Here is a 19,366-nt window from a genome sequence, read left to right as displayed (position 1 = left end):
GACCCTGCGGAAAAGGAAAGACAGGAAGAGGTGGACTAGCACAAGCCTCTTAAGCTGGTGTAGGGGCGGGACCGATTCAGAGGGGACTTAAAACGTCTAGGCTAAGAGACGCGGGGCTGCGCGCCTCGGTTGTGGAAGCAATAATGAACTGCAATAAACATCCTTGTATATAAGAAGAACCTGGCGTTGGTCTTTTGTGAGCTGAGACCTGAGGCAGCCCTGACAACGTGTTTCCGTTAAGGAGCTTTTATGTTGGAAGCGATTCCGAAAGCAACCACTGTCGGAATCTGCCAGTGACTAACGGAGCCATGCTTAAGGGGCTCCGTTACAGACAGAGGTTTGCGGACTTGAACAAACGCTGAGGGATTTGGATTTTACACACAAGCAGCTCATCATCCCATCACACATCATTTGGCTCCTCCATGATAATATGACAGCAACAATCACAGATAACTGGCTCTCAAAGTGAACCATTCACAGTGGGATCAGGTATTAAACTGTGTTGCATTATCGCCACAACTCTATTCATTATTTTCATAGCCATGATCCTACACTTTTCCAAAGGGAAACTCCCCTCCAGAGAAGAAATCACATATCAAACAGATTGAAAGCTCTTTAATCTGAGCAGGCTGAAAGCAAATAGTAAGGTAACTTCCATCATAGAGCTTCAGCATGCTGATGACAACTCAATGGTATAATGTTGGAAAATGTTGATCACTTCTCCTACCTTGGCAGTTATCTTTCCACAAGGGCCGACATTGATGCTGAAATCTAGTATCACCTGATATCTGTGAGTGCAGCTTTCTCCCAATTGAAGTGCAGAGTGTTTGAGGACCGGGGTATTCGCAGGGAAACCAAAATGCTTGTTGTCAGGGGTTCAGGAGCAGAGGCACAGGAAAGGGAGGAAACAGAGAGCGAGGGGGAGGAATCCGAAGGAAATATGAGCGATGACAGCGGCCCGAGATCTCCGAGTCTTTCCAGTGAATCGGAAGATTCACAGAAAGAGGCGCCAGTGGTCAGAACAAGGGGGGCGCCTAGGGGGACACACCAGGAAGAAGGGACCAGAGGAGACTCAGAGAGCAGCAGTTGGAAATCGGGACCAGCTTCCCCACCAGAGCACAGTAGGGGGGAGGGGTCGCAGGCATCGGGAGCTGGCGGCTCGCCGCAAGCGGGAAGGCAGGAGTTAGGATTGGCCACACCTCCATCGGGGAGCGAGGAAACGGTCAAGAGAAAGGTCGAAGGCTGCGCGCGCGCGCCAAGTTCAAATGCACAGGAAGGCGGCACAGTAAGCAGTCCGGATAGGGAGCCAGGTCCTAAAGCCCGCCGCAAAGAGGGAGCAGAGTCCGGGGGGTCGGCGTCAGAAGAGTCCAGGAAGGAAGAGACCACGGGGGGTAGAGGGACCCAGAGGAGGAGGGAAAGACGGAAGAGGTGGAGTAAGGCTAGAGTATTAAGTTGGTGTACAGGAGGCGGAGACTCAGACGGAGCTTCGCCGGTCTAGCTTCTAAGACGTAGAGCTGCACGCTGCAGCTTGAAAATGGAACTTGTAACTCAATAAAGACTTTTGTACAGTAATACCGGCTAGCGTGGTCCTCTGTGAGCTGGGACCTGGAAGCAGCTCTGACACTTGTTTACAAAGCTATTGTACTACCAATCAAATACCATCTCAAACTCCTCAAAAGATTCCATCAATGGGGTCTCCGAAAAATTTTACACATCACTTGGGAAGGCAGGTGAACTAATATCAGTGTACAGTGGTACCTCGGATTACATACACTTCAGGTTACATACGCTTCAGGTTACAGACTCCGCTAACCCAGAAATATTACCTCGGGTTAAGAACTTTGCTTCAGGATAAGAACAGAAATCGTGCAGCAGCGGCAGCAGGAGGCCCCATTAGCTAAAGTGGTGCTTCAGGTTAAGTTTCAGGTTAAGAACAGACCTCTGGAACGAATTAAGTACGTAACCAGAGGTACCACTGTACTGGAAGAAGCAAAGATCATCAGTGTCGAAGCAATGATTCTTCAACATCAACTTCGTTGAACTGGTCATGTTGTGCAGAGGCCTAATTATCGTCTTCCAAACCAACTACAGTCATACCTCAGAAGTTGAATGAAATCAGTTCCGGAAGTCTGCTTGACTTCCAAAATGTTCGGAAACCAAAGCTCCTGCAGCCAATTGGAAGCCACGGAAGTCCCGTCGGACGTTCAAGTTCCAAAGAATGTTCGCAAACTGGAACACTCACTTCCGGGTTTGCGACGTTAGGGAGCCAAAACGTCCAAGGACCAAGGCATTTGACAACCAGGGTACAACTGTACTCTATTCCGAACTTTAAAATGGAAAGCGTAATGCTGGCGGTCAATAAAAGAGGGTTAAAGAGTCTCTCAAGGCAAATCTAAAAAACACTGACAACTGGGAAACACTGGCCTACGAGCGCTCCAGTTGGAGAACAGCCTTTACCAAAGGTGTCATGGGCTTTGAAAACACTCAAACTCAGGTTGAAGGGGAGAAATGAGCTAAGAGAAAGGCACATTTGGCAAACCCTCACCATGATCAACTCCCGCCTGGAAACCCATGTCCCCAGTGCAGAAGGACATAGAGTGTACGGATTCAGAATTGGCCTCCACAGTCACTTATGGGCTCACTGTTAAAACTGTGTTTATGGAAGACAACTGTCAGGGCTGCTCCAGGTCTCAGCTCACAAAAGACCAACGCCAAGTTCTTCTTATATACAAGGATGTTTATTGCAGTTCATTATTGGTTCCACAACCGAGGCGCGCAGCCCCGCGTCTCTTAGCCTTAGACATTAGAAGTCCCCTCTGAATCGGTCCCTCCCCTACACCAGTTTAATAAGCTGACGCTGCTCCACCTTTTTCTCTCTTTCCTTTTCCGCAGGGTCTTTCTGCCCGCCGGGGTTCCTCCCCTCCTGCTTTCTCCTGAAGCGGAGTCTCCAGACTGCTCCTGCCCCCTCCTGCGGGCTTTGGGACCTGGCTCCTCCTCCTCCGGGCTCCCTGTTCTTCCGCGCGCCTCCTCATTTGAACTTGGCGCGCGCACCCAACCTCTGACCTTCCTTTTGACAGTTATGCTACTCCCCTCACTGCCCTCCTCCCCTTCCGGGAGAACGGCTTGCTCTGAGCCCTCCCCTTTCTCTGTCGCCGGAGCTGCTCCCTCTGACACACTGGAACCTCCCCCTCCTTCGCTGCGCTCTGGTGGGGAGGCTGGCCCTGATTCCCAGCTGCCGCTTTGGGGTCCCCTGCTGGCCCCCCACTCCTGACACTTTCCCCCTGGGGCTCCCCTTGCCCTTACCACAGGCGCCCCCTTCTGGGAATCCTCTGATTCGCTGGAGAGACTCATGGAATCCCCTGCGTCATTGCTATCCTCTTCCTCGCTATCCTGGGATTCCTCTCCATCGCTCTCCATTTCCTGCCTTCCCTGTGCCTCTGTCCCTGTACCCCTGACAACAACCTTACTTGGCTATGAGTGATCGCCAAAGAAGAAGACTATAAAGACACCAGTCTCCACCATACCTCATTTCCAAAGGGAAACAGACACTGTGTAAGCACCTGGAACCCCTGGAATCCCACATCTCTCAGAGACTGGGGTGGCATGCAACTCTATATTTATTTATCCATCTTCTTAATTCTTCCCATCAGTTACATCACAGCATATGATTTATTGGTAACAATCCTGATCCCACCTTTTGGGAAAAACAATTGTATTGATTGAAATTGTTTTTGCGTGTTATGATTCTCTTCAGAATTAATAAAAAACAGTTTCACCATGTCACTTCCAGAATATTCCCAGTCTAATGGAATTCATGTCATGATAGCAACTCCTTATCAAACCAGAAGAATCACAATATGATCTTCATTTGGCACTATTAAATTATAGAGTTACACCATTAGAACCTGGGATGGTTCACCGCAGTCTTTGGGAAGGTCAAAATTGAAAAATGAAACCAGTTTGGGAGAGAAAATTTATTAGAAATAAGAACCAGAATGGATTACAGCAGAAGGGGCTCTGTGCTGCGACATCTCACAACCTGCCCCTATTTTAAAACATGGAGGTGCAGAGTGCCCCATGCTGCTGCCCTTTCTGCCCTGACCTCTGGGCATCTGCTATGTGCTGGCACTTCTCTCCGCAGTGGGCAGGGAACTCCAGAGCTTCCAAGCCTTCAGTGCTGGCGCTGACAGACTGGGATGAATGCAGTCCGTGATTGTGATGTCACGTATGACATAAAGTACATTGTGGTGAACTGGAGAACAGAGTTGCCCACAAACGTCTGGAAAATGTCAGCCAAGTTGAGTCAGACAAAATTCACAAAAGAACATGACTCTCTGTGGAAGGTAATTGGTGGACAGAAGTTGAGACCTTATCTTAGATGATTGTCAGATCTTTGGCCTTGTGCTTGGCAAGGCGAGGCGAGACTCATGTGTGACGAGCAGGAGGGAGGCTGGTGCGAAGGGTGGAGGGGGCTCCATTTCCCTGGCTATGCCAAGACAAATGGTTTCAGCTCATTGGAGGCAACAGATCACCATGTAGGAGCTCCAGACCCAAGGATGTGCCTGGCAGCATATGCCTTTTGCAGCTGGAAATGTGCAAGCCATCAAGTAATGTAGCTCACCTGTCTCTCTGGAGCTGCTGGCTCCCCACCTACCCACCCTAAAGCCCAGGTGTGGTTTTAACGGGTGCACATTAGCACTGGTGTTTCCATAATTGAGTCTCCTGACTAAGAAAGCTGTATCTGTCATAGAATCATAGAGTTGGAATAGACCACAAGGGCCATTGAGTCCAACCCCCTGCCAAGCAGGAAATACCACCAGAGCACTCCTGACATATGGTTGTCAAGCCTCTGCTTAAAGACCTCCAAAGAAGGAGATTCCACCACACTCCTTGGCAGCAAATTCCACTGTCGAACAGCTCTTACTGTCAGGAAGTTCTTCCTAATGTTTAGGTGGAATCTTCTTTCTTGTAGTTTGAATCCATTGCTCCATGTCCGCTTCTCTGGAGCAGCAGAAAACAACCTTTCTCCCTCCTCTATGTGACATCCTTTTATATATTGGAACATGGCTATCATATCACCCCTTAACCTCCTCTTCTCCAGGCTAAACTGTCGACTGTTTGCTGTGCAATTGTGAAGGAACAAAGACCCTGGTCAACCTATACAGGCCTGGAGCTCTCTCACATTGTCACACCAACCAGCAATTCAGCAGGGGAAGGAACTGAACCCAGCCCTTCCTCTTCCTCCTCACCTTTCTGTGAAAGTTTGCAAGAGTCTAACAGGCTAAAGACAATGCTATCTTCAATCCATAAAATGCAGCAACAGTTCTATGGTGCCCTAAAAGGGCTGAAGTGAGGATGGGAACAAGACTGTGGAGCAGCTCTGCCTGATCCGGCTGAGAACTCCTTTCTGCTCCACTTCAGCTGCAATTAAACAACCAAATTCAGTATCTCAGGGATAGGGAACCTGTGTCGCTCCAGATGATTCACAAGGGGATATGAGCAACCACTAATGGAGCATTCACATTTATGTATCTGTTACTTTCTCACATATGCTGCGGATTTTATGTGTGACTTCCTTGAGTAATGTTTTCTTTTGAAATATTTAAGAATTTTTTTTGTTAAATTTGTGTTAAATATGTATTCTGTAGCTTGCCTCCTCTGTAATGTTTTATTTTGAAAACTTTAAGTTAATATTTTAGTTTCCTGTTAATTATGTTTCTTTGAATGTATACTTTAGATTTGACTTTCTTCAGTAATCTTTTAATCTGGATTGTTTTATTTGATGTTTTAAAGTGTTGTAAGATGTTTTGAGAATTTTTTTCTTTTTCCCCTCTAAAGTGGTAAAGATATGAAGTGAGTAAGAATAATAAGAAATAATAATTAAAGAAGCCTTGCTCAAAGCAGTCCATTGCTGCCACTTTACTCCAGTCATGTTAACTTCTGCACATAACAGCTTCTCCTCTGAGTCTGCGCAGGAGTGTGGAGAAAGGGGGTCCCTGCTGCATCCACAGCAGCATGAGGTGTTTGGTCATATTTCCGGAATAACAAACCAAACTGCCCCCCATGCCCCAATCGGGGACATACCTAGGGATTTATTGATTTATTTATTATTTATTGATAAGTCCAGTGGCACCTTAGAGACCAACTAAGTTTGTTCTTGGTATGAGCTTTCATGTGCACGCACACTTCTTCAGATACCATGAAACCAACACGGCTACCTTCCTGAATCTAATACCTAGTGGTTGGTCAAGTTGGGCCCCGCCAAGGATGCAGGCCTGGGTGCATGTGTGCAAAATTGTGCCTCTCCACTCTGGTTCAGAGTGGCTAGCATCCCACCTGGCCATCTGTGCATTCCCCAGACCACTGCTCTGCTGCTTGGGGTGGGGGGCAATACAGCTCCTTACCCAGGGTGCAAGGGACAAGGAGGGTGTCGATGCAGCTCTTTGCCAAGGGCACTCGGGAGCCTAGGTACACCTCTGGCCCCAATTCACCCTACTTTCCATTAATCTGGGTCCCAAATGGATAAGTAAGGAACTTACAACCATCCTTTGGGTTGCTGCTTGATTAACAATTGATTAACAATTGAGTGGGAAATGACTTTTCTGTTAACTGAAGCTGGCAGATTGCCCTGTGCGAAAAACTCACAGCATCAGGGTCTCCCAGGGGCTCAGTGAGCCTGGCTCTCTTGCAGCTCTTTGCTTCCCTTTCTGAACTGATGTCAATGTTTCAGCACAAAATAATAATAATAATAATAATAATAATAATAATAATAATAATAATAATTCCAATAGCACCTTAGAGACCAACTACGTTTGTTCTTGGTATGAGCTTTCGTGTGCATACACACTTCTTCAGATACCTATGTTTCAGCAGGTGAGGAAAAGCTGTTCCTTTGATGAGGGGGATTCCCCAAATGTCACTGACTCCCTTATTCTTTTGGCCCTTGTAGGCCTATGTGTGCATGGTGCTATACTTTGGCTTGTACGTGTTCTGTTAAAGTTCAGAAAGTTTATGTATTTCACCTTATTCTGTTACTCTTCTATTATGGTTTTATTAGATCTTGATAGAACTTCATGCTGGTCAGCTCTGCATTTTTAGCTGTGTGGGCTCTGTAATCGCATGGGGAGGACTGAGGAGGCTGTCTTCCTTTGCTATATTCTTTTGGAGAACACACAGTCTCTCATATTAAATATTGGATAATGAGCTCTTTATAAACTGCCATTCAAAAAAATGGTTCTCTTCTTTGTGCCCTCTGTCTAGTCTTTTTTTGAGAAGACTTGCAATAACGTTTAACATGGTATTACAAGGTGATGGTGGGTTTAGGAAACATCTAAGTAATCTTTGGGAAAGGTATTTCTTCCTGCCTCAGCTCTCAGTTCTGTTCCAGGATCTGCTCCGTTTTCAAGAGAGCACGTCCACGGAAGAATAGAGTGCGGGCTCATCCAGCGAGAGAAGAGGAGCACAGTCGGAGCAGAGACACAGCGCCGGCTGCTCTTCCCCGGCAAAAGGAGAGGGCAGAGCCCCACAAGGAAGAGCTGGACGAGAATGGTGAGCTGTCAGCCTTAGGCAGAAGAAGGGGGTCGTGAAATCATTGTCCCAGTGAGGCACCCTTTTTCGCAGGGAGGGGCTCAGGTGCTCACCCCGCCCCCTGGAAAAGGCTGCTTCACTTGCTGGCTGCAGAGAGCAGAGCCGAACTGCTTCTCTTTCGGTGGCAGTATTACTGCCCACAACCCACACCCACCTTTCATGTATTATGACAGAACTTGCATAAATGTTTTTTTTAAAATAACTTTTATTCAAAATTAAAACAAAACATATTATCCAGAAACATATCATCCTTATTCCTCCCCCCCATTTTTCCTCCCACCCCTCCCTCCCCCCACAGAACCCACCCACCCCCGACTTCCCTCAGTTCCAGTCTTTGATTTCTCTAAAAATGCTGTTTTCTGCATATTACACAGTTGTATGAATCCTCAAACTATTTAGCTGATTATTATCAATAAAAAGTTTGTGAATGTTTATTCAAAACCAGCCAAGGAGTCCAGTTTGCTTTGTTGTATCTTCAAATACTTTGTAACGGGTTCCCATTCATCTTTAAAGTCACAGTTATCCTTGTCCTGTAGCTTGTATGTCAGTTTTGCCAGTTCTGCATAGTCCATCAATTTTTCTTGCCATGATTCTTTGGTTGGGGTTTCTTCAGTCTTCCATCCTTGTGCTACCAGAACTCTTGTGGCCGTTGTCGCATACATGAAGATGTATTTCAGCTTTTTTGGCAGATCTTTCCCTACAATCCCTAATAAAAATGCTTCAGGTTTTTGAACAAATGTTAAATGGAACATTTTCTTCAATTCATTGTATATCATTTCCCAAATTTTTTTAATTACCTTACAATCCCACCACATATGATAAAATGTCCCCTCCTTTTTCTTATATTTCCAACATATATTTGAACTAGTTTTGTACATTTTCCCTAACTGCACTGGTGTTGTGTACCAGCTGTACATCATCTTCATGTAATTCTCCTTCAATAGGAAACAATCTGTAAATTTTAGGTCAGTTTTCCATAATTTTTCCCAATCTTCCATCATAAGGTTGTGACCTACATCTTGTGCCCATTTAATCATAACTGATTTTACCTCTTCATAGAACTTGCATAAATGTTAATAAAAAATAAATGACCCATTCAGAATGGCCTGGTCAGGGTTCACTCTTTCCTTTTACCAGAATCACAGATCTGCTTCTGCAACCTGAGGAATCTCCGGGAAGGAACTGGTCCCTTCCTGGTGCAGGCCTCCATTGACAACCTGTGTGCCCTAGCAGAGACCAAGCTGGCCGGGGTCCTGCGGGCCATCTGCAAGTATCGCCAGAGCATCCACAAGGTAGGCAGGAAAACTCTGTGACTGTGAGATGCTCCCAAATGCCTCGTGTGGATGTTAAATAGCAATGGCAATAAGGCTTAGCTGCAGAAGGGAACCGAGGGTCTCCTGGATCTGGTCTGCTTGTGACCCCCAATGATTACACATCATTTATGGCATAGGGAAACCCAGCCAGATTGGTGGGGTATAAATAATAAACTTATTATTATTATAAAATGTGGTTTCTACATCCTCATAGTCAAAACACCCTTAGGTGAATCATGCTGTGTTCTGCCTCTCAAGATGCTTTTTGAACTTGGAGCCATTATCAGCCATCAGGAAGAGCACCCATCAGAAGGGCTCTTCTGCCGTTGGAACCTTTCTGGATGTTCCTTAGGCACTTCCAAGCAAGCACCACCTGCCAAAGGCACCTACCGACCTTGGGAGCAGCAGGGGGCAGGGGGGCCTGCATGCCCCCAGCTGCAGCTTGGTGTGTCCGTCTGGGCACTTCTGAAGCATTTATGTGAAGCAGAGTGGTGTCTGGGAGAGTCAGACACACAGACTGCGATGGTGTGTGTGGCCAGAAAGGAGAAAGCAGAAAGGGTGGCTCACGGGGGGACACAAGGAGGACTGCTCCGTCTTGGTGTTGGGGTGTGGTGGTGAGGCAAATTGGTGGGAGGGTGTCAGGAATGTGCCCCCCCCCCAGAGCACAGGTGAATGAGTTAGACTCAGAAATTGAACTACCGTATTTTTCGCTCCATAAGATGCACTTTTCCCCTCCTAAAAGGTAAGAGAAAATGTGTGTGTGTCTTATGGAGCGAATGCAGAGGGGAGGCAGGCAGGAAAAGCCACCAAGATGCGAGCTGGACACAAGCTCCGCTCTTGGGGGCTTTTCCCCAAGGAGGGAGAAGGGACTGACTGGCCGCGTCAGTCCCTTCTTCCCTCCTTGTAGAAAAGCCTGCAGGAGCCGCGCGCCCCTTAAAGGGTGCTGCTTTAGCTGTGCACAGCTAAAGCAGCCAGGACAGCGAGCGGGATCCCACTGGCTTTGCTCTTTGGGGCTGGGGTGGGGGGGAATAATATTTTTTTTCCTTGATTTCCCCCTCTAAAAACTAGGTGCGCCTTATGGTCAGGTGCGCCTTATGGAGCGAAAAATACGGTAAGTGAACGAGGGAACAATTCTGCAGATGAGAGCTGGCTGACAGAGTCATGAAAGGGCAGTTCAACCCCCCCTTCCTGGGGAAGACTCTGTTATCTCTCAAGGGGAGGAAGAGTTGGAAGGCAGCCAGAGCATAGCAGATCAGCAGAGGTCAGTGGGGAGGGGGCAGGCCAGCCTCTCAGTCCCCGTTCTAGTCATCTGCATAAAGGCATCAGAAGGGCAAGAGGGGGAAGGCGGGAGTTTGACGTCCTTCCTGCTGTGGGAGGGGCGAAGATTCAGACTGACCAACTATTGTAAATGTGAGCAGGCGAGAAGCTGTGCTCTGGATGTGGGGTTTTTTTTGTAAATAAACATACATAAAACTGTCGGAGAATCATTACTTCTTATCAGGGCTTGCTTGCCTGCCAGAGATCGTTACAGAGGACAGCTGACCAGCACTGAGCAGAGCAGGCCCCTTTGTGGCACCTGCTTGAATGGAAGCTGGTGCAACAAAGGACCTTTCTCTAGCGCCAGCCATGTCTGCAAAGGAATCTCTTTTTTCAGCTTGGTCATCAGGTGAGTGACAGGAAAGCGGCCCCAGCCAACTGTTAAAATGGCCCACTAGGGCAGGGGAGTTCAGGATCCACCCCTGTTCTGTGAGAGGAAAGCCTTGTAGTCCTCCAAGTGAGATGTGAGGGGCCTTGTGCTAACCTTAAATCTGTCTCTCCCTGCAAGCATTTCTGTGGCTTCTCACCAGCATGAATTCTTTGAGGAGTCAGGTGTGGGTTCAGACGGTAGCTTCTTTTCTCTTCTTTTTTCAGGGTGCCTTGAGTGAATCCAATGCTGGCCTTTGCTGCTTTTTGCATGCGTCCACAAACCACCTTTGGCACTTGACATGAGACTTTGGGTTTCCTTTAGCACTTCCTTCTTTTTTGCAGATCTCTCCAAAGCATCGATTGCGTATTAATGAAATCCTGCAGGCTGTGATCAGGTCGGCACAAAGCGTAGACTACAAACTGGCTAAAGTCATCATCAAACTAGCTGCTGAAGATATGCTGAGGGCCACAGTAAGGAGCGAACTGGTGAAATAGATGCTTCTTATATCACTAAGCTGAAGGAGTGAGCGATGCCGGCTCTCTCCCACCACCTTTCAAGCCTTACAATATTTTATTTATTTTTTCATTAATTTTATATACCACCCTTCATCTGTAGATCCCAGTGCAGTTCACAACATAAAATTATAATATAAAAAGCACAAAATACATAATAAAAATAAGGATATAAGCAACCCAATAATTTCCAGTACTTGGGCATATTGCAAATACGGGAAAATTTTATTCAATCAGAGCCCTGGTGGAACAACAGGCCATCCCATTAGCCCATCCCCAGTCATAGCAGCTAAGAAAAATGTGTGGTTGGCATCCCAGTCTATGCTGACCGTAGCTGCTTTTCCCTAGACATCATCTGAGCCTTCAGTGACAGAGATGGGTCTAGGAGCTCCCCAAACAATGTACTTGTTTCTTCAGAGGGAGAATAACTCCATCCACAACTGATGAGCTCCCCAACTCCCAGACCTTGGAGACTCTTTTCACCGAGTCTTCCATCTTACCAAGATTCTTTCTCAGTTTGTTGGCCTCATCCAGCTCACCCAGGCACTGGCTTAAAACAGTCACAGCCTCTTCCAAGTCAGATGCAAGACAGAGACAGAGCTGGGTGTCACCACCATACTGCTGAAACCCTGCCCCAGACCTCCCAGAGACCTTCTCAATGGCTTCATATAGATGTTAAACAGTGCTGGGGTAAAATGGTGCCCTACAGACCCCAACAGCACAACTGCCAAGGGGCAGCATAATCCCCCAGTGTTATTCTCTGACTGGACTCATAGGTAGGAGCAGAACTGCTGGACCACAGTGCCACCAGCTCATGGAGAAGGCCCAGAGGAGGCCATGGTTAGTGGTGATGAAAGCCACAGAGCAGCAAGGTCTCCATTCTCATCCCTCTCCTGAAGACAGTTCTCTACCAGGTTGACCAAGGCAGATTCTGCCCCAAAGCAGAGCCTGAAGCCAGGCTGGAAGGGGTCAAGAGAACCCATTTCCATCAAGGGTGTCTGCAACTGGACTGCCACCACCTTCTCAACCACCTCACACCCAAAGGGGTATTTGTGGCAGGGTGGTAATTGTCAAGCACCTTGGGGTCCAGGGAGGTTCTCTTTAGGAGCAACCAGCCCCACCCCACACAAATGTTCACAGAGGAGTCTAGTGAGGAGTCCTGCACAACCCGCAGGTTCACCAGGGAGGAGCCCTGGGCACAGCCTGCCTTTGACTACTTTGCTCTTATACACAGACTCAGTTATCTGCCCTCTGGGTCCTGCAGTGGTCCAGATGAGATTTCTGCAATGTGCTCCACATGCGTCTGCCCTCGCAGGTGCTCTGGGAATCTCAGGTGCCTTGAAATGCAGCTGCCCAAGTATTTACCACAACCAGTTAGCTGGACCATGTTCCAGGGATCTTCCACAACCCCCCTGCCAACATGTTTCCAGGCTAAACTGAAGGAGCTGCTTCTTGTCTTTCAATGGCCTGTGATGATAATTTCTGGCAAACAACCTTTCACCATATTACCCTGACCAACAGCTTTGTCCGCGCCTGTTAGAAATACAGCAGGTGGGGGGGTGCCTGAGTGAAAGGTCCCTTCAGCTGCAGTGCCCCCCACTCCCCACAGAGCAGAAATGGGCAAGTGGCCTCAGCTGCCCACCTGACATTTATATCCCCTTTGCTTCTGCAGGATCTTCGGGACCTGTACCAGGATGCAGCAGGTGACATCCTGGTGGCCCTCTGGAACCACTTCCCGGTAGAAGTGCTGAGCAAGCTCCTGGACGGCTTCCAAGGGCGGCTGCTCCCATACCGTAGCATCCTCTGTGTTCTGGGGAAACTGGCTAACAAAGGTACAAAAGCCTCATCCTTCCCAGTACTCCCTTTCCACTCTGCCTCTGTGTCTTCAGAACAGAGCTGGTTCTGATCCAAAGTCCTCTGGTGTGTTTGGGATAGGGGTCACCTTGAGAAAACTAGACCTGCTCAGCCAAATGAGCCAGAGGCAGCAGCCAGCTTCCATCAGCAGGTCCCTGGGAATTCTGCACAGGACCAGCATTGCTGGTCTGTGTCCATCACAGAAAACGGCCACCACCCCTTATTATACTGGGGCAGATGGGGCAAATACCCAGACAGTGTGTTCTAAGAGAGGCCCTGCACAGCGGACGCTGACTGTCTCTCCCCCACGGTCCCTCATTGTTCCCCTTATGCCTCTCCTGCCCCTCCCGTGAACAAAGGTTGCCTCACAGATTTGGAGAACTGCTAATGAACTGCCCATGGCTGCTGCTGAAGCCTGCAAATGAGCTCTGGGGAAATGCCTAGCAAATCTCTTCTGGACACACACTTTGAGTGCTGCTGATAAGCTTCTGTTTATATTGGTGCACAGTCTGACACCGCCATTACCACCATGTCTACTCAGAAGTAAGTCCTACTGTATTCAGTGGGGCTTACTCCTAGGAAAGTGGGGTTAGGATTGCAGCCTATAATGGCATGGGCTTCAAATGCAAGGACCTATGATATGCATTTGAAGCCCACACCATCAGATTTAGCATTGCATAGGCCAAAAGGACCAATCCTTGCTTGCTCCACAGACTTAGTGTCTGAAGTGCTTTATGATGCTCATGAAACTCAGTGGCCCTGATCCACTGCCTGCCTTTCCTATGCAGCCTTTACAGAGAGTGACGCCTACAAGACTGATGTGTGGGAGCGAAAGCTGGTGGAGGTAAGGTGAGAGCTCTTCTTCCTCAAGGGCGGGGGGGGGGGCATTTATTCAGGTGACCTAAGCAGAGCCAACCAGTCATGAGGCAGGAGGAAACTGGTGCACCTATGTCACAGAGGGGCTGTTCTAACTTGTGGGGTGGGGTGATATTAAAGTACATTAAATTTGCTGGCTAGGTTCAAACAGCCTTTCTCTGCTGATGGCACCACAGTGGGGACCCTCAGGCACCAGTCAGGTTTTTAAAACAAAATCAAGGGATATATTTGGGCGATCTTGAAGGCCACTCCAAAGCATTTGGCATCACAGTGGAGGGCCTTGGGAAGAGCCAGCTGTTGCCCTTCAGTCTGTTTCTCCCTTTTGTGTCCTGCAGTTTGTGGAGCGGCTCCTGATTGACGTCACGGACAAGGCCTGCTGTGCAGAGCTCAGCCGTGAGTTGATGAGAGTGCAGCAGACCCAGAACGACCAAAGCCCAGAGAAGGTTCGTGGAAGAAGGAAGCCCCATGAACTGCTCTGCTTGCAGAGCCTGGGGCTCTGGCCACCCCTGGGGTCAGTGGGGTCCTAGCAATCCAGTCAGCTTTCCAGAAGAGGTTTCTCATGGAGTTTTCATGTGATCCAGTCATGTTTCTTTTGTCCATTAGTTCAGTTCCCTACAGCTGTAAAATGCTGCCCCTGAACCCCTAACCCAACCACAAAGGGAAACCTGCAAGCGAGATTTGAGAACAAGAGCCCTCTCCCCTCCTGCGGTTTCCAGCAACTGGGATTCCGAAGCATTGCTGCCTCCAACTGTAGAGGCAGAGCAGAGCCCTCCTGGCTAGGAGCCACCCAAAGCCATACCCTCCTCCATGAATTTGGCCATTCCTCCTTTAAACTCATCTAGGTTGGTGGCCATCCCTGCTTCCTGTGGGAGGGAGTTCCACAGCTTAACTTTGTACTGCATGAAGAAGGACTTTCTATGCTGCACACCACCCCAGTCTCCAAGCAGTGAGAGATTCCAGAGGTTCCAGGTGTTTCCCCAGCATTCAGTTTCCTGGGAATGAGGGACAGTGGAGAATGATCTGTGGTTTATTTACACACATATACAACCTCAGCCTACGATGGAGGAGCTCAGAGTACAGTGGTACCTTGGTTCTCAAACACCTTGGAACCCAAACACTGCAAACCTGGAAGTAAGTGTTCCGGTTTGCAAACTTTTTTCGGAAGCCAAACATGCTCCATTTTGAGTGTTACACTTCCGATTTGAGTGCCACGCTGAGGTCTGTCTGTTTTTGCTATTTATTTTGTTTTTGTAGCTCTTTTTTGTGTGTGTTCAGTACATTTTTTATTGCTTTCATTTTATTTTTATTTTTTTAAATGATATTTATTCAAGGTTTAGAAATTACAAAAAAGACAACAAAAAATTTAACAGGACATACATTACAATACATAAAAAGAAAAGCATAGAAAAACAAGACAACAATACAACAAAAAGGAACAATAACACTAAAGCACACATCCCATATTCCATATCTTTACCTTTCATTTACTTGTTTCATCGACCTCCTCACACCTCCCTTCTTTGTATTCTAGTTCAATTAATTGTTTCAGCAAATTCTTTCCATCTTTCTCAATTTTTGTTCTATAATTTATCTTAACGGTCTAACCTTAAATTTTTCATTTTGGCCCATTATCAGTCAACTTTTACTTAATTCTTTATTACATTACCGCTAAAACCATATAACTTCATTCCAGCATCCTTCTAACATTCATTAATTTTGCAATATTTTTGTAAATATACTTTAAATTTTTTCCAATCTTCTTCCACCGACTCTTCTCCCTGGTACCGGAGTCTGCCAGTCATTTCCGCCAGTTCCATGTAGTCCATCAGCTTCATCTGCCATTCTTCCCTGGTGGGTAAATCTTGTGTCTTCCAGTGCTTTGCAATAAGTATTCTTGCTGCTGTTGTGGCGTACATAAAAAAAATCCTATCTTTCTTTGACACTAATTGGCCGACCATGCCCAGGAGAAAGGCCTCTGGTTTCTTCAGGAAGGTATATTTAAATACCTTTTTCATTTCATTATAGATCATCTCCCAGAATGCCTTAATCTTTGGGCATGTCCACCAAAGGTGAAAGAATGTGCCTTCAGTTTCATTACATTTCCAACATTTATTATCGGGCAGATGATAGATTTTTGCAAGCTTGACTGGTGTTATATACCACCTGTAGATCATTTTAATTAAATTCTCTTTTAAGGCATTACATGCCGTAAACTTCATACCAGTGGTCCATAACTGTTCCCAGTCAGCCATCATAATATTATGTCCAACATCTTGTGCCCATTTAATCATAGCAGATTTCACCGTTTCATCTTGAGTATTCCATTTCAACAGCATGTTATACATTCTTGACAAATTCTTAACTTTAGGGTCTAACAATTCTTTTTCCAATTTTGATTTTTCTACCTGGAAGCCTAATTTTTTGTCCAAATTATATGCCTCCATTATTTGATAATAATGGAGCCAATCTCGTACTCTGTTTTTTAATTTTTCAAAGCGCTGCAATTTTAATCTGTCACCCTCTTGTTCCAAAATTTCCCAATACTTCGGCCATTTGGCCTCCATATTGAGTTTTTTTCTGAGCCTTTGCTTCCATTGGTGACAACCATCTTGGGGTTTTATTTTCTAACAAGTCCTTGTATCTTATCCAAACATTAAACAGTGCTTTTCTGACAATATGGTTTTTGAACGCTTTGTGTGCTTTGTCATACCACAGATATGCATGCCAACCAAATACATTGTTGAAGCCTTCCAAATCCAACACATCCGTGTTTCCAAGAAGCATCCATTCTCTTAGCCAACAAAATGTGGCTGATTCATAATAAAGTTTAATGTCTGGCAGGGCAAATCCACCTCTTTCTTTAGTTAATATATTAAATTTTATATGAGGCTTCTTGCCCTGCCAGACAAATCTAGAGATATCTCTCTGCCACTTCTTGAAACAGTCCATTTTGTCCAAAATTTGCAATGTTTGAAACAAAAACAGCATTCTTGGCAGTACGTTCATTTTTATCACAGCAATTCGGCCTAACAACGATAGCTTCAAATTTGACCATATTTCTAAATCCTTTTTCACTTCAGTCCAACATTTTTCATAGTTACCCTTAAATAAATTCACATTCTTAACAGTCATGTTAACCCCTAAATATTTCACTTTCTTAACCAATGTCAATCCTGTCTCCTTCTGAAACTTATCTCTCTCAATCTCAGTTAGATTTTTCTCTAAAACTTTAGTTTTCATCTTATTCAACTTAAAGCCTGCTACCTGACCAAATTCTTGAATCAGTTCTTAATACTCTTTTAGTACCTGATTCTGGCTCCTGTAAAGTCAATACCAAGTCATCAGCAAATGCTTTCAATTTGTACTGTTTGGCTCCCACTTGTATACCTTTTACCAATTGGTCCCTTCTAATCATATTTAACAAAACCTCCAGGACCGATATAAAAAGCAATGGAGAGATTGGGCAACCTTGTCGTGCTCCTTTCTCAGTCTTAAATTCTTCCGTCACTACTGTAATGGGAATTGGGGTTGCTCGTGCGTAAAGGATGCTGAAGCTCTAGGCAACGTTGCCTGGCTAAACCTTTCCCTGGCTGGACAGCCCTTTCTCCATGGCTGTGTCAGTCACTGGCAGAATCCGTCAGTGGGCGTTTCCTGAACTTCTTCCAACATAAAAATTCCTTGACGCCCAGTCTCCGCCTAGCCTCCCTGCACGGAAGTTTCCTGCGCAGAGTAGGCGTAGCCAGCGGAGGTCCTGGACTCTCCCCGCTGGTCTCTGTGGAAGAGTCTTGGAGCCCTCTCTCCGAAGTCCTTCCCTGATCCCCTTCCTCCCCGGTGTCACGCTGATTACCTTCCCCAAAGGGAGTGGTCTCTCTCCCTCTACTGGTCCCTTCTCCTGCATGGTCAGGGAGCCTTACCTCCACTCTTGGCTCCGATGGCAGTTCCCTGACAACTACATTATTCACAATTAATTTGGCCTTTTGTTCTGAGTAAATTGCACCTATACCATTTCCAAAACCTTGACCAACCCCCATCCCCAATAAATTCTTCTTCATAAAACTCCAGGAAATGTTGTCAAAGGCTTTCAAAACTGCTTTAATATTAATCTTCACTTGTAATTTTTCTAAGATATTAATTATATTCCTCGTATTGTCAGACAAGTGTCTGCCCGGAAGAAAGCCCACCTGATCTTTATGGATTTCTTCTGCTAACACCTTTTTTAATCTTTTAGCCAAAATGTCTGCAAAGATTTTATAATCCACATTGAGCAGTGATATGGGGCGGTAGTTCTTGAGCTGCGTCTTTTCAGTCTCTATTTTCGGTATAAGTGTAATGTACGCTTCCTTCCACGACTCTGGTGCCCTTTTCCCTTCCAATATTTCATTACAGACTTCCTTTAAAGGTTGTATTAACCATTCTTTCAAAGATCTGTAATATCTAGAAGTCCGGTCCTGGAGATTTACCTAATTGCATGTTCTGAATGGCCCCTTCTACTTCCTGTTCCGTTATTTTATAATTCAGCATTAATTTGTTTTCTTGGGAAATTTTTTGTAGTCCATTCATTTTCAAAAATTTATCAATATCCATTTCTTTCTGCTTCTCCTGTGTATATAGTTCCTTCCACTTCCAAATTCGTAATGGTATTAAGTTTTTGTCTTTTTTCATTTGCCAAGCCAACAATTTCCCGCACTTATTTGCCGATTCAAATGTCTTTTGTCTCATCTGTTTGATCTTCCATTCTATTTCCTGATTCATCATTTTCATGTATTGTACTTGATATAACTTTATCTCTTTTAAAATCTCCTGGGACTTTGGTTTCACCCTCAATTTCTTCTCTCCTTCCTTTATTTTTTCCAGGATTTTGTCTTTTTTCTCATTTTGCATTCTCTTCTTAATTGCATTCTGTTGTATCAAAAATCCTCTCATGACAGCTTTACTTGCATCCCAGATTACTCTTTTTTCCACAGTAGTGTTCATATTTATCTCAAAATAGTCTCTCAAAGTTTTTTGGGCCTTCTTAGTAAATTCTTCATTCCTAAACAAAGTATCATTCATCCTCCATCTAAAGGAACCGATTGGCATCAATTTCATTTCCATCTTCACGGCATTATGGTTGGAGCAGGTCTTACGGTAGATTTCAACTTTGCTAGTCTTCGGAACCAGTCCTCTAGTTACCCAAATTTGGTCAATTCTTGTCCATGTCATTTTAGCCTCGGAGAAGAAAGTTCCCTCTCTTCCCAGAGGGTTCTTCGTTCTCCAAATATCAACTAAGTCCATATTTTCAGTCATATCAAAGAAAGTTTTTGGTAGTCTTCCATCCTTGGTAACTGTCTTTGTGCCTTATCCATATTTGTAGACACTACGCCATTCATGTCTCTCATCAAAATCATATTGTAATCCATATAGTCCATCAGGGTCTCATGTAACTTTTTAAAGAATTCCGATTTACCTTCATTTGGTGCGTAAATAACTATTATCAAGAATTTTTCTCCTTGCGTTTGAATTTCAATTGCTACAAATCTTCCTTGATCATCTTTAAA

The 19,366-nt window shown here is 45.8% G+C and overlaps 1 protein-coding gene across 5 annotated transcripts in view; it reads left to right on the top strand.

Moving 5' to 3' along the window:
- Positions 1 to 4,094: 4,094 nt before the first annotated feature.
- Positions 4,095 to 19,366, top strand: part of LOC308594847 (maestro heat-like repeat family member 5) — a 62,363-nt gene continuing 47,091 nt past the window's right edge. For 2 of the 5 annotated variants that reach the window (XM_081208292.1, XM_081208293.1), the window contains exons 1-7: positions 4,095 to 4,343; positions 7,388 to 7,548; positions 8,725 to 8,879; positions 10,929 to 11,057; positions 12,772 to 12,931; positions 13,742 to 13,797; positions 14,165 to 14,272. In XM_081208292.1, coding sequence (XP_081064418.1) covers positions 4,327 to 4,343; positions 7,388 to 7,548; positions 8,725 to 8,879; positions 10,929 to 11,057; positions 12,772 to 12,931; positions 13,742 to 13,797; positions 14,165 to 14,272 — 786 coding nt within the window. In that variant the 5' untranslated portion in view covers positions 4,095 to 4,326. Of the gene's footprint in view, positions 4,344 to 7,387; positions 7,549 to 8,724; positions 8,880 to 10,928; positions 11,058 to 12,771; positions 12,932 to 13,739; positions 13,803 to 14,164; positions 14,273 to 14,302; positions 14,961 to 19,366 lie in introns of those variants that run through there. The other 3 variants (XM_081208291.1, XM_081208295.1, XM_081208294.1) reach the window with 3 other exon arrangements.

Source organism: Podarcis bocagei, assembly GCF_964188305.1.
Source record: "Podarcis bocagei genome assembly, chromosome: 9".
NCBI lineage: Eukaryota > Metazoa > Chordata > Lepidosauria > Squamata > Lacertidae > Podarcis > Podarcis bocagei.
The sequence above is the reverse complement of the archived record's forward strand: the minus strand, read 5'-3'. Positions and strand labels throughout refer to the sequence as shown.